Genomic DNA, 11,034 nt, shown 5'->3' with positions numbered 1-11,034 from the left:
AAATATATTTAAAAAAACCCGTGTCCAGAAATTACAGTTTTTTAATAAAACTAGTGGCTTGTTGCACGAAATTTGTGCGGGGGGGTGGGGAGGGTGTCCCTCAGCCCAGCCTGCACCCTCTCCAATCTGGGACCGCTGGCTCCTAATCGCTCACCTGCCTGCCTGATCGCCCCTAAGCACTCTGCCTGCTGGCCTGCTTACCCCCACCTGCCCCACACCCCGCCAGCCTGCTCGCCCCCAACTGCCCCCCACAGCCCACTGGCCTGGCCTGATTGCCCCTAACCACCTCTGCCTCAGCCCTGCCACAATGGCTTTGTCTGGAAGGACATGCAGAAGGTCTCCTGGTCTAATTATCATATTACCCTTTTATTAGTATAGATGATAGCTCCTGGCATTAATAAAAACATTGTTCTCCGAGAAGTCATATGATTGATTCCCGGCAAGGGCACGTGTCCAGGTTGCGGGCTCCATCCCCAGTAGGGGGTGTGCAGGAAGCAGCCGATTGATGTCTCTCTCCCTTTCTCTAAAAATAATCAAGAACATTTTTTAAAATTATATTACAAATAAAAGCACTGTTCTCAGCAGCCTCAGGATTGGGGCAGCTGAGTCTTCCTGTGAGATGCTGGGAGTTCTAACCAAACTCAGGAAGTGGTAATAATGAGAAAAACATGGCAGACCTACCAGAGAGCACTGGTTCCCGGGGAACGGGGGGCAGAGACCTTGGCACAGCTGACTGGCTGGCAGGTGACAAGCTGCAAGCACTTTCCTTCCTGGGAAACTTTCTTCTTTAACTATGTTTTTATTGATGTTTAGAGAGAGGAAGGGAGAGGGATAGAGAAACATCGAATGGCTGCCTCCTGTACGCCCCCCACTGGGAATTGAGGCTGCAACCTGAGCATGTACCCTGATCAGGAGTCCAACCAGTGACCTCTTGGTTCCTGGGTCGAAGTTCAACCACTGAGCCACACCGCCGGGCTCTGGGGAAGGTCCTAACAAGTGTTCATGGTGCTACTCAGATGACAGCCCCTGGGAGGACACTGCAGGCTTCTCTGTGACATGCCTGTGCCCTCTTCCATCTGTCCTTTCACCTACAGACTGCACTGCTCAGCCTCAGTCCCCACCCAGCGTACACGCCGGGGACTTGGGCTTTTTGCAGCCAAGACATCACATCATGGTGTCGCAGTGACGGAATTTGAAAAACCACACAAAGCCAACACTGAGAGTCTGAAAAGCTTCTCAGATTGTTAAAAACCATTTTAAATAAAGTTATCCCATTTTCAGTAAAACCTTTTCGTCCTTCCTTGAAACAGAAACACTTGACATTAAAACATGATTTTTAAAAAATCATGAGCCCTGATCCGAGTGGGCTGGGAACGGCGACTTCCTTCTTAAGGCTCCGCTGCTCTGAGGAGACATCAGTAAGGAGACAGCCCGCAGGCTCCACTGGGTGCACACAGCGCCCAGGAAGGCCCTCTCGCATCCAACAGGAGAAGTTCACTGGCCGCCTGCGCCAGGGCGGGCGGGGAGGTATGTGGAAAGGTTCGAGCGCTGAGTTCTCTCCAGCGTGGCAACGACCCCTGGGCCGTCAGTCATCGTAGTAATAATCCAACTTGGTGAACACAGTTTTGCAGCCTTTGTCAGAGAAAACCCGCTCCTCTTTGGGGAAAAAGGTCATCTCGTCGGCCACTCTGGTGACAATGTCCTCGTCCACGTCATAGCCCCGGGCCTGCATCTCCACGCGGATGCACATCTTCAGGTGCTTATACTCGAGGGGGAGGAAGGGGATGAAGTAGTCAATGAGATTCCGGTCAATTAAACTGCTGTGCCAGAAGCCACCTGGGGAGAGAAAGGTGCGGTTCATCCTCCGCCCGCCAGCCCGTCTGCTGCTGCTGGTGCCAGGCTGCAGGTGGGCCCGCACCTGCCCGCAGGGGGCACCGGTCTAGGGAGGCAGGAGGATGACCTGCCAGCTGTGATGCTTCTGTGAAAGCCACAGGGCGAGGGGTACTTTGCATCCCACCCTGGATGCCTGTGGCCCAGAACAGGCAGAGGCAGAGGGGGAGGGAGCGATTCAGATTCAAGGAAAGGCCAGGAGTCCTGGCGAGCGACCAGATACCCATTTATTCTGAGAACTCCCCTCGCTGGAGTTTCAGCAGCTGGATGAGCAACAGCCCGGAAACCACTGCCGCTGCTGGCAGGTCCGGACAGAGATCTGGGGACCAAAAACCAGGCCCCTTGAGTAAGAATGTGGGAAGCCCCCAGGCTGCAGGCGGCTCTGCACCCACCCAGTCACTCCCCGTCTGGGCCGCCCGGGCCTCCTGACCCAGCGCACGCTCCATCTAGGACGACGCTTCGCCCACGGGACCTCACCCAGCAGCTCCAGCGTCTCCCTCGCTTTCCTTTCCTCCCGGGCCTTCACCCTCTCCGAGCCTGACCCCAACTCCCGCGTGAGGTGATCCTCCCACACGAGCTGGCGTCCTACAATTCCAGTCCATTCTGACACTGTCTACCCGGGGACAGCATCAGGTCCAGGGGTGAGGGCTCGGCACCCCACTTCCGCCAACTGCAAGTTCGGGCGTCACCTGCGCTTCTGACCGACCAGCTAGAGAGGTGCCCATGACCCTTTCCTTGGGTTCAAATGATCTGCTAGAGCAGCTCACAGACTTGGAGACGCATCTTACTAGGTTGCCAGCTTATTATAAATGATGGAACTCAGGAAGCGCCAGACGGCAGAGACTCACACACAGTCAGCAATACAGTGGTAACCGTATGGCGTCAGGTGGGCACTGGAAATGCCAGGGCAGCGCTCTGCAAAGTATATGATTGTCTAACGCGAGGCTTACACCTGGCACTAATGCAGGGTAACACTGAACGTCACCTGTGACTAGAAGACCCAGAGGGCAAGGCCCGGGGACAGGACAGCTGCCAGGCCCTCTGCGAGGGCTCCCCGACCCGGGAGCTCCCGGAACCCCATCCTTCGCAGTTTTTATGTGGGCTTCACTACACGGGCACAACCAGTCAACCTCCTCTCCTCTCCTCTCATCACACGGTTGGCTCCCCTGGAAACCAGCACTGGCCCTCAGGTGCTTCCCCAAAATCAGCTCATGAACTAACACAAGCTCAGGCTGGGGTTGAAGAATCTGGTATGTATGTCCCTCAAGGTCTTTCACGGAGGAAATCGCAGGGTTTTAGGAGCTCTGTGCCAGGATGGCCGAGTCTGAGGCCGTGGGAAAAGCGAAACCGGCCCTGGGAGCAGTGGGACCGCTCCTCCTGAAGCCTCCTGTGCCAGGCAGGCCCGGGGCCTGGGAACAAAGCCCAGGCCGGCCCTCACGCGGTTCACAAGCGCGAGCCCCCAGCAAGCCAGGACAGACAACTCAGAGTGCGGGCGGCTGGGATGAGGAGGCGCAGCGCAGCAGGGCAGTCAGCCACGCGGTCAGGCAGGGCCTGGCAGAAGGGGCGCTCTAGGCAGAGCCTGAGCACGGAACCACCACACGGAGCCCAGGAAGAGGTGCTGGCGGACAGGTGCCCTCAGCCCGTGGCTTCAGTCCGACGGCCCCGGAAACTGCCGGAACAACCAGCCGTCAGCTCATCTCTGCCTGGACGCCACCAATGTGTCACCACTCACCGAACACGTCTGTGTTCACCTCCCGCCTTCCCCACAAACCTGCGGCTCCGCAGTCTGTGCCCCTCCGTGGCAGTCCACCCCTCGGAGTGCTAAAGCAGATCCTAGATTTGTCTCTCATTCCTACACACAATCCTTTAGGAAATCTTAGTTTCTACCTTCAAAATGGACCCTCATCCCACAATGTCCCCATCCCCACTGCCACCCACTGCTCCAGGCCCCCGGCATTTCTCCCCTGGGCGCAGTGGCTTCTGGGTGGCCCCCAGGCCCCGCCACCTGCAGGCTGTTCTCCACCCAGCAGCCAGCGCAGTCCTGTAGACTAAGTGAGATCACGTCACTGTCTGCAACAAGCCCACCAGGGCTCCCTCCTCTACATGGAGTCTAACCCAAGGCCTCGCTGTGGCCCCCAGACCGTCTCCCCTCTAATCCAACTGTTCTCCTCTGCTCGTCCTGGGCCAGCTCCCGTGACCCAGGACCACTCCCACCTCCGGGCTCCTGTATATGCTATCCCCTCTGATGTCCACATGGCTCATCCCTCACTCCTCGGATCAGCTCAGTGCCACCCTCAGAGACCCTTCTCTGACCTCTCTATCTAAAACCACAGCCCAGCCTCGTCCCAGCACCCCAAACCTTTTCTTAATTACTTCCTACCTCCTGGGGGGAGGGTAGGAGGCATACATTTCTACCTCTACCAGATACAGATATATCACATTGTCCGACACATTTCCTCATCACTCGCTATCGTTAGGATATAAATTCCCTGAGAGTGAGGATCTGTGTTTTTGTTCACTGCTGTGTGCCCAAGTGCCTGACTCCTGGTCGTTGCACAATAAATGTTTGTCAAATGAATGAGAGAGAGTTCAGCCACCTGCCCAAGGCCATCGTCAACAAGCAGCTGGGCCAGGTCTGCCAGATTCCAAAGCTCAGCTTGTGCCCTGGCACCCCCTTCTAGGCACCTTGTCTCACCTGCTGCAGAATCGGGCGAAGTTTCCATTGCACGTGTCCACCTTGTGGCACACCAAGAAACCAGTGAACATATTATGGAATACTCTCTCTTTCATCAGTGACCTTCCAGTTGCACAAACGGACATAAAATATCCCAGACTCTACAGAAGTGTGAATTTCTTGGCAAGTCTCTTTCGAAAGAGACCTTTTGCTCTGTAATCTCAAGAACAAACCCAAGCAGAGCAGAGACTTGAATGGTCAGGGTCAACTGCAGGGCTCACAGGTTTTACCACCAGGCCAGTCTCCATCATGGTGGCTTTCCACCTCCATGGGCTCAAGGTCTACGGTGTGAAGTTCACGGGAAGAGCAATGAGCTTGGTAGTTAAAGCTCGGGCTCTGGAACCAGGGTCACGTAACAGGCTGTGTGGACGTGTGCCTTAGTTTCCTCATCTGTAAAATGGGGATGGCAGTGAATAGCTTCTCCCCTGAGGTTACTGTGAGATTACAGGAAGGATGCAGGAAGAGGGCTCCGCACAGGGCTCAGGACAGAACACAGGCCCCGCCCCTGGCTGTTAGCCTCAGGCACAGAACCTCAGAGCTCCAGGACCACCCACAGACAGAAAAGCCCTAACGGGCCATCTCCTCCTTCAGAGGTGCGCACAGCAGCCGTCCTTGCTCAACCATCGGCTCTTCTTCAACAAAGGAAACAACTGAGCTGAGGAAAACAGGAACTCATTTCAAGAGCTCCAGGACGAACCATTTCCCTCTCCAACAGATTCCGCTCAGAAAGGCCTGCAGAAGCTCTCAGCAGCTGCGTGTCTAACCGCCCAGCCGGGGAGGGGATGCGGGGACTTAGCCTCGGGCGCGGGCTCATGAACTCACTGTTCTTGTTATTGAAGGCCGACACCGACAAGGCGTGCTCCATGTCTCCGAGCTTGATCTCCTCCCTCTGCCTCCCACTCCTCCAGAAATCCAGAGCCACGTCTGTGATCCTTTCCGCGCCGGCGTTGCTGCAGGGCGAGCGCAGGGAATGAGAGCTGGGCTTTCCCCGCAGCCCACAGCTCGGGCTCCGAGCTCTGCGGCGTGCCCCAGCCCGAACGTACCTGAGAAAGATGAAGATGGCTTTCTGATAGGAGACCCCGTCCACGTGGTCATAATAGTCTAGGAAAGGCTTGATGGCATCTATGAGGCCGGCGTGCATCTTATCCATTTCATCGAATATGAAGATGGACCTCGCACAGGCGCTCACGTTGCCGCGGATCCACAACTGTAACTGATCCTGAATCACAGGGGGAGCAACACACAGTTCTCAGCCGGCGCAGCTCCGACCCCCGGCACGGGCACCACTGACGCCTCAGCTGCTGCCGAAAGGCTGCATCTACGGAGCTCATTAGTCTCAGCTCCGTGCTAAGAACCTGACACCTGCTTTTTTGTTCCTCTCCACAACCCCACCGAGTGGGTGTTATCATACCCATTTCACAGTCGAGGAAACAGGCCAGACCGCTTAATCAACTTGCCCAAGATTATAAAATTTCTGGGATCTGAACCCCACCCTGCCTGACTCCAAAGCCCCACACCTGGATTATAATTCCTGTGCTGAGCTGTCACCCAATGCTCTGGCATTGAACTGCTGGCCACGTTCACACATTTCCTGCGTACACCAGCCTTCTAGAAAGAAAGAGACCCAGAGACCCAGGCTGCCATTCGGTCCTTAGCACAGCCTTGGGAGGGCGCTCCAGCTTCCGAAGGGGAAAGTGAGGCATGCAGGCTCCTTTAAGTGGGCACCTACCTCGGGAGCTCGCGCCTTGGCGTGCGTGTGGCCAGCTAACACTCGTGAGTTTCTGGAACAAGGCCCGGAGGCTGTGCTTAAACTGAAACGCTCCCTAAGAACATGCTCAGTACTTCTTAGGAGACTAAGCCATCGTTAAGGAGAAAAGACCTTTTTAATCAGAAATTTGAGCTCTGGTGCTTTCTAAATTTCCCTCACAAGGTGGAGAGGAGAAACGCGCTGTTTTCTGAGCAAGACTCTGGAGGTCTTGGCTTCTTACGATTTTGGTGTCTGCTTGGCTACAGTGACCAGCGTTACAACGTCCCATGGTACGAATCTAACCCAAGTAGTAGTTCTGCTCTACAGGAGGACTAGTCTCTATTCACAGAGAAACCTCTGGAGAGCGTGTGGCCCCAAAGCAAGTCACTGTTTAAACAAGGACTCGCTCAGATCTGCTAGTTCTCCCACTCTGCCTCTGCGACTTTAGGCAGTAACAGAGAACACGTACTGAACCCTCACTACAGGTCAGCCACGCTCTGAGCACTGTTCCCATCACCTTTTATTGTGATCTCCCAAAACCAATCACATGTGTGCACAACTGACCACTGCTGCACTCCCTGTTTTACGGCTGAGGAAGTGAAGGCACAGAGAGGTTAAGTAACTTGCCCCAAATCACACAGCTATTAAGCAGTGGAGCCTGAATGCTACCCAGGATGACCAACCTGCCTCAGTTTGTCTGGAACTTGCCCAGGTTTGGCACTGAAAATCCCACATCCTAGGAACCCTGGACGGTTGGTCACCCAAGCAGAAGGGGAAAATGTGTTTTTCAAGGGTGAGGGCGAAATGGCTGTGTCTTGTCACCTCGCAGGTTTGTTACACAGATTAAGAAAGGTGAGAGTTAACGCTTATTTGAACACTCATGTGCCAGGTGCCGGGACACATACGTGACAGGCCGATGAGTCTCAGAGAGGTCAGGCAACCTTCCCAAGATCCCACGGCCGGTGGGAGAGTCAGGACTCAAATCCAGGCGTGTCTGCAGCTAAAGCCAGGCTGCTAACCGGTGATAGAAAACAAAAGCACTTTGCCAACTGCAGGTAGGCAAACTGAGGCCTCTCTAGAAATGCTCCCTCTTTTACAAAATGAGTTAGACCTGATGATCTTCAAGCCGGATTTGGCCGTGTCCATTTCTAAAATCCCCTGGTCCCACGGACTGAAACGAGCACCACACTGGGCCTGATTCTGGAAACCGCAGGGTTTGCAGGTGCAACTGCTCGGTGCGTCTGAAACCTCTGCGGCTGCCACACGCGGCCATTTTCAGGGCTTCCTCATCTTAACAAGCAGTTCCCCAACCCCACCCGACAACCGAGAAACCCCGAAGGCAGCGCCCCCCGGAAGGGCTCCCGGCCGCGCTGTGGCCGCGCTTGCCTTGTACAGCGTGAGGTTGGAGGCGTGCGGGAAGTGCAGCGTGGCCACGAACAGGTGCACATAGTGGCTGTGCAGGCCGCCCTCGTAGATGTTCTCCGCGATGATCTTGCTGGCAAAGTTCTTGCCGGTGCCGGTCCACCCGTGCAGGGAGAGGGTGAGCGGCTTCTTGGGCTTCGGGTTGCTGATGAAGCCGGTCAGGGCGTTTAAGATGACTTTCTTGGCGAGATGCTGCCCGAAGAGCTTGTGGTCCAGGTCCTTCTGCAGCGCTGGGAAGGGCCGGGCAGGGCAGGGCCGTCAGGGCGGGAGGGGCGGCTTTCAGAAAGGTTCCGGGCACCGGCTCCGTAAATCACATGAAGAGGACAGCAGCAAGGGAATCAAATTCATGTAACACAGGACCAGCAGAAAGAAATCTAGGCAGGCAGGAGTCCACGGGACTGAATATCATCATCTCATTTCCAGTCATCATCTTTCTTTGGACCCTCTGCCGGATTCTGATCTTTGATAACTTAATAAAGATGCAAGCTGATATAAATGATGGTGGGAAAAATCACTAAGGAAGATTCAAAAGACTCTTCCTTCTCTGAATAGAACTGTGAAAAAGTAAACTTGCTAGGATGAGTGGAGGAAACAGAAAAAAGCACACAGAAGGGTAAGAAATGTCAGCCTCTTAAAGAGTCTCCTGGCTATGGAAGTTGCCCCTTAAAGCAAAAGAAAACAAGACAGAAAGACAGAAACTTGATCTTTGCTCAAACCAAAGTCTAGTCACATCTCTACTCTGCTTCTCTTCCCTCCATCTCCTTCTCTGAGGTTGTATCTGGCACTGATCAATAAGGACAGCCCGCGACGCCGGCGGCGCCATCTTTGTGAGGGGCACCGTCCTTTCCTGCTTCCGGGAGGTGGGCGCCCACAGCTGATGGGGCCGCTTTTTATTTTTTTCAAGTTTTAAGAAAAGTTTTACAGAAAAATTGAGTAGACAGTACAGAGAGGGCACAGATGCCCCCCCGCCCCACCCGGCACATAGTCCCCCTGTTACTAACATCTTTATGTTACATAGGAACCTATACTGATACCAGTTGGTTCGGATACTTGCTTAGTTTTGACCTATCGCCTATTTCTGATCCAGGATCGCACCTAAGGCACCACATTATACTTACAGCCTCCTCTTGACTGTGGGTGTTTCCCACGTTTTCCTTGGTTTTGATGACCCTGACAGTTTGGGGGAGAACTGGTCAAACCTTTCGTAGGACGCCCGGCCCCACTATTGGGATTTGCCCCGTTGGTCTCACGGTTAGACTGGGGTTATGGGTGTGGGGTGCATGTCCTTTACAGAGGAAAAGTGCTATTTCTGTAACATTATATCAAGGGTGCAGACTGCCAGCATGACTTGGGACTACTGACGACCTTTTATCACCTGGCTGCGTTCCCGGCGTCAGGTTCCTCTACCGTAAAGTTGCTCACACTCATTCACTCACTTGGAGGTTTACCTATGTCCCAGGTGAGACAGCGATGCCTGCATTCGCCTTCACCTTGCACAGTGCACGCTCTAAATCAGCCCAGAAGTCACCCGGCCTGTTATTTCCTCATCCCAAGCTGTTCAAATGCTTCAAGCAAAATGACAGCACAAGTGGCACTGAACTCGACAGCTAACAGGTTGGAGCTTGTCTGTCTCTTGAACTAAATGGGTAGCTTTTGAGCTGCCCAGCCCCCGAGTCTGAACACATGGCCTGGTACCGGTGTGAGGAGACGCAAAATGAACAAGAAGGCTAGATTCATTTCATATTTAATAGCGAAGTGCGTAAGTGATAGAGACAGGTAACTTTTCCTTCTTAATGCAAAGAAATAGGTAACTTTGTAAAAGTCAGAGAATACCAGTGTCCCTTTGATCCCATTCTAGAGTTCTCTACTGTCCACCGGATCCACTGGAAACGGAAGGATGCATTTCTGAACCCATTCCAGATCATTGGAAGTAGAAGACATGATCACACATATAATAATAAAAGCACAATTTAAAGGGCATATCTCACCCTGAACACACAGCTCTTTTCTCCTGAGCCAGGAAAAATATTAAGAAAAAGTCAACATATTTACAAACAAGATTTAATAACGCTCACAAGAATAGTTTGCCCCCAAATAAGAAAAACGCATATTGTTTTGTTTCAAAATTTAGAGCCTAAAAATTCAGCAGGGAAGCAGCCAGACTAGTAGAGTCTGTTTCTGGAACTGTCTGCTCGCCAGTGATCAGGGTTCTGTCCCGGAAGGCTTTTATCCTGGGGCGAGGGACAGTGCTATTTACATCCCATTCTGCAACTTCTCCCGTCGGGCCGCCCTCAATATCGTCTGTTCATCTTCTTGAACTTCTCATAATGATAGTCATCAGTGGCCTTCTCATTAGGAGGACGCTTGCGGTTTGGGGGGGACCCTGTGAAGGAAAAGAGGAAAAGCTGTTTGCCATCAGGAAGTCACTGACAGGCAAGGACGTCTCCACAGGAGCCCCAGTGCTACCCTGGTGAACAGAAACATGGTAGGGCCCCAGCAAACACTTGTTATTGAGTGACTGAAAACGGACATACAGAGTTGGTGCCAGCCAAACTATGCTGACCTCAGCATCCCACTAAGTGAACAGTAGCAGCCACACCTCATTGAGTCTGACTATCCCAGGCACGGAGCTAAGTCCTTTAGACATGGCTTCCTTTTACCCTCGCAGCAAGCCTAGCAGGGGCACTGTACCATCTCTGCTCAGAGAGGTTAGGTGACCTGCTCAGATAAGGTAGGCTGAGCGCTGAATCCAAGTCTGGTGACTCCGAAGTCCTTGCTTATCATGTGTTTCACACAAAGCTCTTTGGGAATCCAAGACTACAAAACCAAGACGTTAGGAAAATAATTTCCCAAGGGAGAAAGAAGAATGAGAGGCTTTTCAGAAGCCTCAGCACATTTCGTATTTCCTTAGCATCATCCCATTGTTCCTGGAGAGGCAAGCGAGTGGGAAGGGCCACTGTCGGCTGCTGGGGGAGGACAATGAGCATCTCGCCCCTGGAGGATCCTTTGGTGACTTCTCTAACGGTAACTAAGGGGTGCCCTGATCGGTTTGGCTCAGTGGATAGAGCGTTGGCCTGCGGACTGAAGGGTCCCGGGTTCGATTCCAGTCAAGGGCATGTACCTCGGTTGCGGGCACATCCCCAGTGGGGGGCATGCAAGAGGCAGCTGATCGATGTTTCTCTCTCATCGATGTTTCTAACTCTCTATCCCTCTCCCTTCCTCTCTGTAAAAAATCAATAAA

The 11,034-nt window shown here is 53.4% G+C and overlaps 2 protein-coding genes across 2 annotated transcripts in view; both read right to left on the bottom strand.

Annotated features, from left to right (window-relative positions):
- Nucleotides 1–1,217: 1,217 nt before the first annotated feature.
- TOR1A (torsin family 1 member A) lies at nucleotides 1,218–8,051 on the bottom strand (the record flags this gene model as incomplete). The annotated part of the gene is made up of 4 exons (XM_006754216.2): nucleotides 1,218–1,836; nucleotides 5,447–5,574; nucleotides 5,668–5,843; nucleotides 7,758–8,051. Coding segments are annotated over 4 exons (849 nt in total), but the record flags the coding sequence as incomplete, so codon positions are not given.
- Nucleotides 8,052–9,525: 1,474 nt separating this feature from the next.
- The window catches only part of LOC102760968 (chromosome unknown open reading frame, human C9orf78), an 11,524-nt gene continuing 10,015 nt past the window's right edge, over nucleotides 9,526–11,034 (bottom strand). The window contains exon 9 of the mRNA XM_006754197.2: nucleotides 9,526–10,176. Coding sequence (XP_006754260.1) covers nucleotides 10,085–10,176 — 92 coding nt within the window. The 3' untranslated portion in view covers nucleotides 9,526–10,084. The remainder of the gene's footprint in view (nucleotides 10,177–11,034) is intronic.

Source organism: Myotis davidii, unplaced genomic scaffold (assembly GCF_000327345.1).
Source record: "Myotis davidii unplaced genomic scaffold, ASM32734v1 scaffold651, whole genome shotgun sequence".
In the NCBI taxonomy this organism is placed as follows: Eukaryota; Metazoa; Chordata; class Mammalia; order Chiroptera; family Vespertilionidae; genus Myotis; species Myotis davidii.
Note: the sequence above shows the minus strand (reverse complement) of the source record. Positions and strands in the feature narration are given on the sequence as shown.